At 59.6% G+C, this 12,705-nt stretch overlaps 1 protein-coding gene across 2 annotated transcripts in view; it reads right to left on the bottom strand.

Moving 5' to 3' along the window:
• Window positions 1-513: 513 nt before the first annotated feature.
• PPP2R2B (protein phosphatase 2 regulatory subunit Bbeta) overlaps window positions 514-12,705 on the bottom strand; it is a 60,608-nt gene continuing 48,416 nt past the window's right edge. For both annotated transcript variants that reach the window (XM_065849031.2, XM_065849032.2), the window contains exons 4-9: window positions 10,949-11,061; window positions 6,141-6,318; window positions 5,147-5,311; window positions 2,742-2,911; window positions 2,560-2,651; window positions 514-1,788 (exon numbers count right to left, since the gene is read on the bottom strand). In XM_065849031.2, coding sequence (XP_065705103.1) covers window positions 1,509-1,788; window positions 2,560-2,651; window positions 2,742-2,911; window positions 5,147-5,311; window positions 6,141-6,318; window positions 10,949-11,061 — 998 coding nt within the window. In that variant the 3' untranslated portion in view covers window positions 514-1,508. The remainder of the gene's footprint in view (window positions 1,789-2,559; window positions 2,652-2,741; window positions 2,912-5,146; window positions 5,312-6,140; window positions 6,319-10,948; window positions 11,062-12,705) is intronic.

Here is a 12,705-nt window from a genome sequence, read left to right as displayed (position 1 = left end):
CTGCGGAGACACCTGGGACAACCCCCCTGCTGGCACCGGAGCGCACGCTTTGACAGGAACAAAGGACAGAATGTTTTTAAAAAGGCTCCATTTACTCATTTTTGTTTTGTTTTGATTTTTAACCATTTCATTTTTAACAGAGTTACTCCTGCAAGCCAGCACTCGTAACAAACTTGGAAGCCAGGGCACTGTGGCTTGTTCCTCTGCTCCCTGCAGCCGGCTGTCCCCGCAGGGCCCCCGCAGCTCCTGGGGCTCCCCGGGTCACTCGTGGGGTGTGGGAGCAGGAAGGTGACAGCGGGACCTGCCGGGGCCGTCCCGGTGCCACAGCGGGGCGGTTCTGGGGACGCTTTGCGCTCAGGTCAAGTGAAGGCCCCGCAGGGACACGGGCGCTGGGGACGCCCAGAGCAGGGCCACCCTTCCCCAGCCCCTGCTGCAGTGACAGTGTTGGGTTTCAATGGCCGTTAGCACTTGGCCGGTTGTGCAGAGCAGTTTTCAGATGGACTGATTCAGTGGTTCTTTTTCCTTTTTTTTATTGAACAGTTGCTCAAGTAAAAGAGGGACCTGAACAATCGTTAGAGCCGGAAGGGGCAGCCTCGCCATGCACAGAGGAGGAGTTACTGGTTTTATTATCGTTGTTATTGATATAACACGGAGCACAGACGGCTTCTCTCGGAAGCTGTCAGGTGCTAACAGCAATATACGGTTGGATTCTTCTTTAGAAGGTCATAAATTAGCAACTTATTGTTTCTCATTAAAAAATGAATAAATAAATAAATAAATTTTAAAAAGAAAGAGAGAGAGAGAGTGTCACAAATTGCAAGAGCTCACAACAGAACAAGTGAAATTAATGAGAGCAAAAGACAAGGAATGCAGAAGAAAAGCCCCGGTTCAATTTGGTTTGCAATCAATGCAGTTTGGAAGCATCATTTATAAAGGTATTTTGTATACCAAAAAAGGCACCACAGTATCTACAACACCAAATCCTGGGGCTGGGCCGGGGGCAGCAGCAGAGCCCCCAGAGCTCGTCCCCTGCCAATCTCAGCTTTTCCCTTTCGCGTTTGGTTTCGCTGTCTCTGCTGGTAAAAACACAACGACAACAGAGAGAGATGGGAAACGTGGCAGAGGGGCTGGGGCTCTGCCCCAGCACATGACGGCTGGAGCGAGTTTGACACAATCAGAGTGGGACAGGGACAAGCGTCCCCTCCCGCCAGCGCTCAGTGGCACCAGCGGCATCGCCCGCTCACCCGTGGCTGACGGTGCCGTCCCCGTGCTGTCCCCGTGCCATCCCTGTGCTGTCCCCGTGCCACCGGGGACAGCGGCGCCAACGCCCCCGCCCGCGCTCAGAGTAAATAGGGAGAAGGGTGTCTGGGGAGCGCTGTCTGTCTGCAGAGAGCAGCTGAACACAGGACAGGGAGGAAAAGGAACACGGAAGAAAGAAAGAAAAGAACCATTTGAAATCGTGTTTACTGGTGTCAGTACATGGGATTCCTAGAGCATGACTCGTCCTTCTAGTTCACCTTGTCCTGGAATATGTACAGGTTATTTGTCGCTGCCACGGCAATGATATTCTCGGAGGGGTGCCAAGCTGTATGCAGGATCTTTTTGCTAAAGTCCAGACTGTCCACACTGATTTCGTCTTTCCTCCGCTTGCCGCCCACGCAGACCTTGCGGGGCTTGAGGATGGCGCGGGGTTTGCTGTTCTCCCGCGAGGCCTCCAGCGTCACGTCGCGCTTGGTGTTGCGGTCGAACATGCGGAAGAAGTTGTTGTAGGAGCCAGTCATGATGACGCTGTGAGGAGGGAGGAGGGACGAGGGACAGGTGACCGCGCAGCCCGGGCGCCGCAGGACGCGGGGCACAACCGGGACCTCCCGTCCCGTCCTGCGCCGAAAGGCTCCGGCTCGGCGAGTCCCCACGTCCCTCTCGTCCTGTCCCAGGGACCCGGTTATCCCTGCAGCACGACCACGCGCACAGAGATCCGGCTGCATGGCAACGACCGAGCTGACCTGAACCCAACGGGTTCTGAACCGGCTGCCCAGGGCCCTGCTGGAGTCACCGTCCCCGGAGGGTTCAACAGAGACGAGGGGCCCAGGGACAGGGTTGGGTAACAACTGTGATCTTAAAGGGATTTTCCAACCAAAATGTTTCTATGATTCTGTGAATGACTTTCACACCTTTTTAGAGGCAAACTGAGTATCCAGACACATAGAGATTTGGATTAGATTTGGAATTTGGGCTTTAGGCCCCGTTGTGCCTCATTTACTCGCTCTGATGGTTCAGAGGAAAACAAATGCAGCGATCCTGGCAGGTCAGCTGGTCTCGCACCATCCTGCCGCTGGCTATGAGGGATCGCTACCCCAGGTTTTGGCAATCTGGAGCCAAACGCATCCGCACCGTCCGCTGGGTGTGGGTGAAACAGAGACAGGACCCGAACCCACCCAGGAGAGCCAGGAGCCCACCCGCTGCTCGCGTACCGGGGTCCGGGTGACCCCACTCTCCGGTGGCCGGGGAGGGGACAGCTCGGGGACACGGGGGGCAGAGCCGCGCCGCCGAGCTGCTCACCTGTCGGAGCCGTTCCAGACGCACTCGAACTTGTCGAAGATGCAGTCGTTCTCATAGAGCGAGCAGAGCTTGCTCCGCAGGTAGTCGTGAACCTGCGGCACGGAGGGACGGGTGAGGCCCCGCGCTGGCCGGCACAGCCGGCGAACACCGGCACCGCGGGCGCCCCGCTGTGCCCCGCTCACCTGGTAGGTCTCGATGGGCCGGTTCTCCATGTTCAGGTCCCACACCTTGACGGTGAGGTAGTCCCGGGTCATGATGTACCTGCCGCTGTGGCTGAATTTGACATCGGAGATTGAGGAGATGATCTCAGAAAAAAACGACCGGTTACTCGGGTCTTCGGGCTCTTCGAAAACTGCGGAGGAGGAAGGACAAGCGCCGCGTCACCGCACGGGAGCTCCGGGCCAGGGGTCCCCCACAGCCGCGGTGCCGCGCGCCAAGGAGGCTCCGCTTGGGCTCTGGGGCCACTGCTGGGCTGGACCCAGACCAGAAAATGTATTTTAAGGAGTTCACTTGCACAGCTGAAGCTCCTTTGTTCTTAACGCGTGCAATCATCAGAGACCAATCTGTCACCAGCACCGCAGAAGCCCAGAAGATTTAGAGCCTTGCCTGTCACTTCTCTCTCCAGAAATCAATGTGCAGCATAACTGAAAGTCAATGTAAATATTTTATAGCCACTGCAACCTACAGATTTAATCTGATCAGTCACCCAGTAAATCACAGTTTGAGCAGTCTGACGGAGACTGACAAAGTTCTAAATTAAATGTATTCACAAATCTGATTTCCAAGTAACATAACTGAGCAAGTATGGCTTTAAAAAGCCATCGTGGAGCTGCGCCAAGGGCAGCGCAGGGACCCCAGCCCGGGCTCCTCCTGCCGCCCCGCAGCAGCTCACACCAAACCTGTTCCCAGTGCGTCTGTGCAGCCCCATCCCAGCGCTGGGCTCCGCTGCGGCCCCCGGCCACCCCAGCTCGGGCATCCGCTCGGGTTCCCATCCCGCGCCGAGCCCCGCGCTGCCCGCACGCCCGCGCGGCACAGAAAACACCGCGAGTGCCAGTAAAAGCCATTGTTCTACAATCAGAGGCGGCATCGCCCACAGCAGGACCCATCTGCGGGTCCTTTCATCACCAGCAGGAAATCTGGTAACACGGCAGGTGTTTTAAATACGAAAAGCGACAGCAACAAGCGGAAGTGCAGATCTGAGGCAGCCTGGGAGAGCCTGAAAGCCGCGGGTCGGTGCTGCAGCCATCACGGCTGCTCGCACCGGGGCGGCCGCTCTAACGGCTGCGGCGGGTCCGTCACGGAGCGTGAGCCTGTGTCAGGGCTGGGGGTGCTCAGCGTACGGGAGCAAAGTGCTGCTGATACTTCAGGAGCAGAAAACGTTGAATTGCAGATCACCTATCGAACAGGAAAGGCCTCAGAATGAAGCCGGGACAGCAGGAACCTCACATAAAACGGGAAAACAGAATTTAACAAGGGAAGCACAATAACCAAAGCTGCCCCCAGCAGCACACTGCATCGATCCAAATAAACCTGACTGGGACGTGCAGTGCTGTCTTCTGCATTTCTATGAAATATGGACAGTTATTAAACGTCTCCGTTGAAGGATTCGCCTCCAAAAGCCAATGTTGCTTTTCACGTTGAACTTTGATGAACTGCCTCAACTTCCACTCACACATCTGCTGAACTGCAACTGACTGAGGCTGCTGCTTCCCAGGGACGGAGGGACATCACCAAGGGAACGTCACCGGGGCACGGCGCCGGGCGCCGCCAGCCGGTGTGCTCGCCAAGGGCTGGAGCGACACAGCAGTGCCCAACGAGAAATACTGGGGGCACTTCTGCTGCTGGAGTGCCAGGAAAATGAGCCCTGTTTGCTCCTGAACCGCGCTCCGATCCTCAGCGGGGAGCTGTCTGGGTAGCACCGCGAGGCAGGGCCGGGAAATGCAGGAGCAGGAAGGCGTGCGGTGCCCGGGCTCTGGGGAACCTGCCGCTCGGCACTTCCAGATCTCCAGGCAGCAACTGAACTTTCCCCTCTCTGCACCCACTTTATTCCAGTTTAAAAGCAGCATCAGACTGCGCCTGCAGCTCCAAAGCAACAGCTGGTGTGTGAGTCCCTGTGGCCGCCAGGAAACCTCGCTCTGAAGCAGCTCTCCCTGTGTTCTGGCACTGACGGTGCCGCGGTCACCGTGCACCGACACACAGCCACCCCGGGCCCCCGGCTGCCGAAACACCCCCCGTGGGGTTTGCAACGTGCACCCAAAGACCTGGGGCTGGGCCCCGGGGCAGCTGCTCCTCCGGGCCGGGCAGCACCACCCGGCGCAGGCAGCACCACCCGGCACAGGCAGCACCACCCGGCACAGGCAGCACCACCCGGCACAGGCAGCACCGCCCGGCGCAGGCAGCACCACCTGGCACAGGCAGGACTGCCCGGCGCAGGCAGCACCACCCGGCGCAGGCAGCACCACCCGGCGCAGGCAGCACCACGGCCCGGCACAGCCGGGGGGCGGGCAAGGCGGCCGGGCAGACCTGAGCCCAGGCTGGTCTCTGTGCTCCCTTTTCTGGGCTCTCTTAACCCCAGGGGTGTACTCACACTTGGCGTGGCGGTCGCAGAGTGCGGCGGTGCGCATGTCGCACAGCCGGATGGTGCCTTTGCTGCTGCTGTAGACGAAGGTGTTGCAGTGGTGCGGGTGGAACTCGGCGGCCGTGATCACCTCCGTCAGCTCCTCCATGTTGGCCGGTTTGATGTCCACAATGTCTGGCAGCGAGTCAAGGAGCTGCACTTGCACCCTGGCCGAACTCCCTCGGCCATCGAAACCCCCTGAGGTGCTACCGAAATTCAGCGCTCCTCACCTGCTTCCCCAAAGGTGCCACACCTTGCAGCACGCTCAGCCGCACCCGCTGTGACCGCCGAAATCCTCCCCCGCTGCCTGGATTTGCCACGTGCCCTGGGGGTTTCTCAGTAGGAATCACTCCACCAGTATCCCCGATGATTAGTGCCCCGTTGTCACTGTTTCTGACGCAGCAGTTACAGGGTGACTGCATGGCCTCATTTGCACGCTGTGACTGGCAGCCTGTCACCGCGCTGCAGGGCACAGTGGAGATTTCCTCTCTTCTTCCCCAAGGCATCTGTCTTCCCCATCACCCGCGGGCCCCACTCCCCCCGCCCCACGCAGACCCTGCGGCAAACGTCAGGCAAACGTCAGCCACGTCCCCGCCGGGAGGCAGCGGCAGTGACAAGGGGCTGAGCCCCGCGCTGGGGGAAGCAGCTCGGCACAAGGCTGAACATGCCCACGGAGACAGCCGAGTCCCACTGAGTCCCGGCCCAGCCCGGCAGCACGGGCAGAGCCCGAGGGCAGAGCCTTGGGGACGTCCCGGGGATGGACGGCAGATGTTCCCAGCCTGGCCCCGGGCAGCTCCTGCACCGAGGAACTGTGACGGGGACAGGGCAGCTCGGTTACCAGCACAGCAGACACAGACACGGCCCTGCCGTGTCCCCACAGGTCCCCCCACTGCTCACCTTCACCGGGACCCGTCGCCCTGTCCAGCTCCCTCATTCTCCCGCCGACCCTGCACACCAAGGATACTGAAACTTTGATTGGTGATTTCAAAGTTCCACAGGTTTATCCTCAGGTCATCCGCTGACATGTAGGTCTCGTAGTCGCTGTTGACGGAGATGGAGTTGATGTGGTAGGTGTGCGCATTGGCAAACACCCTCCTGGGGGTGGCCTCCACCATCAGGTCCATGGGCCGCAGCACGGGGACCTGCAGGGCAGGAGCAGAGCGTCAGTGCCCAGGGACACGGTCCGGCTGTCCCACTGCGGTCCGTCTGTCCCACCGACCCGTGGCAGCGCCCAGCATGGCCACGGGGCAGCCTGGGCTGGCCGCTCCATCCCACCCTGCACCCTGTCCCCAGGCACCCAGCGCCCTCCCGAGCACATGCGCCGTGGGACACGCAGACGCGGAGGCCTCTGACTCCGGACAGAGGCGCCCGCGTGGTGCCCAGCAAACCCGCGGTGACCGCCGCGGCAGCAACCGCTCCAGCCCTGGGCAAAACGCTCCCAAAACCCCTGTCTCCTTTTGTTACCATTAACCAGAGTCTGAAATTCCTGGAGCTCTTCTGCAGAAATACACGGCTTGAGAGAGCCAGGTCAGCACGGGTTTTTCTTCTAACTTTTGCATTGCTCCGCAGTGAAGTGACACAGGTAAGAGATGAGAAGAGACAGGGAGAGGGAAGACACGGGGCTGGGACAGACGGAGGGAACAGGGGACACACATACGCCTTTGGATGAACCAGCGTAACTCGTGAACACTGGGGGATGGAGAGACGCAGCAAGAACAGCGGCTGCGAGGAGCGGTGTGAATAATAACTTCAGACAGCACGCTCTGAAGGCAACTTAATACCCCAGAAAGGTGTCAGGCTGCGCTCCCGCTTGCCAGCGAGACATTCCCTGAGGCTACTTCATTACTGTGTATATTATCTGTGTGCTGCCCAAAGAGATTTCCCACGGCTGCAGAGGTGGGGACAGGAGTGTGACAGCCAGCTCGAGTGACACTGGAGCGCAGGGACTGCCAGCTCGAAGCCTGAGCTTAATGTGACGAGCCTGCCTGCTAATTCAGCCCGACACCGCCAATGAGGCATCGTTTGCCGCCGACGGACTCGCGCAGCCATCTGGGGACACGGGCTCGCGCGCTGCTCAGGATCGCAGGGACCGCGCCGTCACTTGGACCGTCGGAACGCGACGGTTGTGCAAAGGGAAGGTTCGGCAGCTGCACGGGCCTCGCCGGCACGAGCCCAGCAGAAGCTCCAGCAGAGGATGCGGCTCCATGAGATGGTGCTCGCGGTCCAGCGCCAGCCTGGCCCCGCGGTGCCGCAGGAGCCGCGTCTGCACCAGAGCCCGTGGGCACCGCCGCTGCCCGGCTCACGAGCACACAGCGCAGATCAACTCTTCAGCCAACACAATTGTACAAACGTTACTTCCGAGCCAAAGCCTGGAGCTTGGTTCGTCACCAGGTAAAACCCCACGAGAGGAACTAACCTGGTCATTCGTGAGTATTTTGTTGAGGTGGGACTTTTTACCTGCTAAAGCAGCGAGAATCTGCACTGGAACATAGAGAACAGCAAGTGTTCGTGTCCCTTCTAACCGTGCACTGCAAGCTTGTGCTTAAGAGTATCAACAATAAGTGTTTAAACCTGAAAGCATCACCATTTTGAGGCCGGAGCAGGCGCCAAGCGCCGGCGGTGCCCGCGGGCTCGGACGTGGTCCCACGGGAGCGGGCGCCTGCGGCAGCAGGAGCTCCCCTCGCTGGCACCCTCAGCGTACACAGCCCCTCCCGCACCCCGCTCCAGTCACCCAGCCAACCCGCAGGGCCGGCTCTGGTATTATATATACCCATTATTAAAGGGTAATTCAGTGTAACAAACCGCATCAAGTACACAGAAAGGCTGTCAAATAAAATAAACCTCTAATAAATTAAATTACTTTCTGTTTTCAGGAAGGGGGGGAGGGCATGACAGTCATTTTTCATTTAAAACAAAATATGTCTTAATTATTCTTTCTGCCTTTAGCAGGCACCCCCTGCAAAAGAGCCAGTCCTGCCCATTCCAAGCGCACGTTACCCGCGACTCCTCTCCCTGCCTGGGGAAGGCTTCCCCTCCCTGGAGCTGCGACACTCGTGTGGCTGCAGGACGGCGCAGCCGGCACATCCCAGCCCGCCCCCACCGCCGGGCTGCGGCTCCTCCCGCTCCCCCCGCGCCGGACACCGCGGGGAACACGAGTGGGGACTCGGGAAAATGACCGCGGCCTCAGCTCCGGGGTGGTGCGGTCACCAAACCTCCCAGCAGCACCAGCCAACGCGTGCGGCTCTGAGCTGCCCGCCACTGCGACCGAGCGGCGACACAAACCGCAGCGCAGCCCCGCAGCCCCGCAGGACTCAGCCCCTCGACCGCCCTCACGGGACACAGAAGGGCAGAAGCTCCTGAAGGCTGTGACCACAACGGGGCTGGCTCAGAAGAGACAGAACAGGGCAGACACGGGAAGCAGCAAGCACACTGCAGCCCCGAGAGCTGCTGCTGCAGCCCCGCGGCACCACGGGCAGCCCTGCACCCGCACCGGGACAGGACCGCACCGGGACAGGACCGCACCGGGACAGGACCGCACCGGGACAGGACCGCACCCATCCTGCACCTGCACCGGGACAGGACCCGCACCCATCCTGCACCCGCACCGGGACAGGACCCGCACCCATCCTGCACCCGCACCGGGACAGGACCGCACCGGGACAGGACCGCACCGGGACAGGACCGCACCCGTCCTGCACCCGCACCGGGACAGGACAGCACCGGGACAGGACCGCACCGGGACAGGACCGCACCCATCCTGCACCCGCACCGGGACAGGACCCGCACGCATCCTGCACCCGCACCGGGACAGGACCGCACCCATCCTGCACCCGCACCGGGACAGGACCGCACCGGGACAGGACCGCACCCGTCCTGCACCCGCACCCATCCTGCACCCGCACCCATCCTGCACCCGCACCGGGACAGGACCGCACCCATCCTGCACCCGCACCGGGACAGGACCCGCACCCATCCTGCACCCGCACCGGGACAGGACCGCACCCGTCCTGCACCCGCACCCATCCTGCACCCGCACCCATCCTGCACCCGCACCGGGACAGGACCGCACCCATCCTGCACCCGCACCGGGACAGGACCCGCACCCATCCTGCACCCGCACCGGGACAGGACCGCACCCGTCCTGCACCCGCACCGGGACAGGACCGCACCGGGACAGGACCGCACCGGGACAGGACCTGCACCCGTCCTGCACACGCACCGGGACAGGACCGCACCCATCCTGCACCCGCACCGGGACAGGACCCGCACCGGGACAGGACCTGCACCCATCCTGCACCTGCGCCAGGCTCCACGAACACCCCAAAAAACAGGGTAAGTTCCCAAGGGTTTCTCACATAAGGCTGAGCATCAACTGCAAGCAGCGTTCCACACACAGCCCAAATCATCACAGATTTCCCATTCTTTGCATATTTTTGTAGCATGACAGGATTTTTTTTGTTTGTAACTGAGAATTTGTCCAGCTATTACACACCAGGATTACTTTCACCATCTGTACATACATTCTGAAATAAGTCTGCAGAAACCCCAAAGAACAAACATTTTTCTTATTTGAAGTTAAAAACCCTGAACTGTTCATGCTGATCTCATTGGAAGTACGTTCCCTTAGAGATGTGACTGTTTGAAAAGGTATCTCTCATTTCTCCCCCTGCAAACGTCTGTAGAAGCACGGCCATGTCACCAAACTCAAAGTCAAAAGAATCCAACCGGGTCTGATAACTGCCCAGCACGCTGTTTTTACAGGGTGTCTGGATACAGACACCAGCAGTGCAAAAAAATACCTGCCAGGTCAGTTCTGGTCATCGCATTTCAAGGCTGCTCAGCCGGGGCTGCCGGCACAGGTCTCCAGCACCACCTGTACCCGCTGCTGGTACCCACTGCTGGTACCCACTGCTGGCACCCACTGCTGGCACCCACTGCTGGCACCCGCCCCGGGGATCCCCAGGCACAGGGTGAGCTCTGATTGAACTAACAGGGCACACACGCCTTGGGCCTGAGCTCACTCTTTCTATGCAAATTAAAAATCACGAACAGCTGTCCCCGGGCCCAGGGCGGCGCTGCAGGAAGAGCGGATCTGCCGGCACCGCTGCCGGGGGCACCGCGATGGGCGCCCAGCAGCCGGCGCTGCCTCCGTGTGCCGCCCCGGCCAGGCCTCCCCACAGCGCTCTGGGGCAGATGCACTCCTGGGGCGCAGGGGCTTTAATGGGGTCTGTGCGTCCAAACCCCTCAACATAAATGGAAAACATAGCCTTAGGTGTTTACATTTGATTTGGGAGGCCAGTTTTAATCTCCTTAGGCTGAGAGGAAAACTCATTTAGAGAAAGTACCCCTGCTCCGAAGCAGGCGCCATCACGAATGCACCAAGCAGAGCTCGTTAACCGCCTCCTTGCCAGGACGGGCACGCTGGGCGTGCAGCAGCAGCACCACGGCACCCCACGCGAGCCAAACCGCGGCTCCTCGCGGCACCCCACGCGAGCCAAACCGCGGCTCCTCGTGGCACCCCACGCGAGCCAAACCGCGGCTCTTCGTGGCACCCCACGTGAGCCAAACCGCGGCTCCTCGTGGCACACCTGCCCAGAGCCGGCGCAGCCTGGGCACCGCAGCGCAGCGCTCCCTCCTCCGCCCCGCATCCGCACACCAGCCGCAGCGTCACACCCCAGACAAGGAGCAGTCCCTGCCCCCACACCAGTGGCGATTTTCACCCAAGCCCCCGAAGAGAAAGGCTCCTCGCAGCCTCGGTGTCCCCACACTCACCCGTAGCACGGTGATCATGGAGGGGTCTCGGAGACGGCCGTCCTCATCCTTGAGGTTGTATCCCTCGGGTCGCTTGTCCCGCTCGCTGACCTTCCACAGCTTCACAGTCTTATCTGGGGGCAGGAGAGAGGAGAGCGCCAGGCTGGCTGCAGCCCAACGTGCCGGGTGCTCTGTGACAGGGACAGCTCTGCTGTGTCCCCACCTGCAACCCGCTGGAAGCGGTTACAGAAAGTGTACCTGTCACCACAGCGCTTTACCCAGAGCCCCGGCTTTCCTGTTCCTGCCAGACAACTGTGGGCACAGTTATTCCAGATGTAAGGAGATGGCTGAACAACAGAACAGAACTATTGCACTAATGGAGAAATAATAGGAGAAGTGATTTCCCAGGGTTCGGAGCCCCAGAGGTCACGCCCTGAACGTTGGCGTTCGATATATTGAGTGACGTGGCCGAGTGACCGCGGAGGTGACGAGGTGCTGGCAGCAGGACGGGGCGGCGGGGGAGGCCACGCCAGCGCTGCACCCCGCTCTGCTCCTCCCGCGCCCACGTGTGTGTCACACGCTCGTGCACACGCAGGGACATGGACCCGCTTCCCCGCACCCACAGCAGACTCGCACACGAGATTCCTCCTGCATTTCCCAGCTCATTCGGCAGTTATCCCGGGGTCACAGGTACTTTGCAAGACTAACTTCCAAATTATCTTAGCATCTAGTAACTGCAAAAGTGTTAAATGCCAAGGATGCACCAGCTCTCCCAGTTCCATCCCCACCACCTGCTCCATTTCTCCTCCTCTTTGATCCTTGTGCTGCCAACACCCCTTGGCCGCCCCTGCCGACCCCAACAGTGCCAGCCCCTTTGGAAACACGGACAGAGGGACAGGGACACCCGCGGTGGCTCCTGCTGGTGTCACCGTGCAGGTGCCGGGCACCGGCCGCAGTGCCCGAGCGGGCAGCAGGCGCTGGGAGCTCCGCACGGATTTGCAGCCCGTCGGGCGCTTCCAGCAGGGCCGATGCAGAACAGAGCAGCGGGCGGGCAGGGGCTCCTGCGGCGGGCGCCCAGCTCTGCGAGGAGCGCGGAAGGGGGGACGCGCTGTCCCGGAGCTCCCGCCGAGGGGACACAGCCCGGGACTCGCTCCCGTGTCACCCTGAGCCTCCCAGCCACGCACCCACAGAGCCCCAACCAGCCCCACAGCTGCCCCATGGCCCTCCGGGGCAGGGGAACAGCCCCAGAACAGGCGGGTTTATTCTGAATAACGGTGTTTTCTTTCCTCTGTGCTGGCAGAGACTCTGTCGGGAGTTTATCGGCACTTCTACCAGGTTTCATACACAACCGTATCATTCATCTTCATTTTCTCCTTTACACGGCAGTTCCAATAGAGTGCCATTAATTTTCTTTTTATTAACCTGCTTTACTTCAGGGGATTTCTGTATACGATGTTAGTGTAACAGGAAGAACAAAAAGCAGCAGCATAGCACAGGAGTATTTCTAAAAGAATAATTTTGATAACCTGCTAGCATATGAAGCATCATCCCAAATGGAAAGATAATATCCCTGTTAATCAAAAAACTATTTAAAAACTCAATTAACAGAACATTATGCGCTATAATTAATCTTCATTGCATTTCAATGATTACCCCCCCAAATGAGTTTAATAAGTCTTTGAATTTTATTACAATGATCAATAGAGTCAATTCTATAACGCAAAGTAAGTTGGTTATGGAAGAATATCAGACCCCTCCTTTTCCCCTGAAGTAATTAA

Source organism: Patagioenas fasciata, chromosome 14 (assembly GCF_037038585.1).
Source record: "Patagioenas fasciata isolate bPatFas1 chromosome 14, bPatFas1.hap1, whole genome shotgun sequence".
In the NCBI taxonomy this organism is placed as follows: Eukaryota; Metazoa; Chordata; class Aves; order Columbiformes; family Columbidae; genus Patagioenas; species Patagioenas fasciata.
The sequence above is the reverse complement of the archived record's forward strand: the minus strand, read 5'-3'. Positions and strand labels throughout refer to the sequence as shown.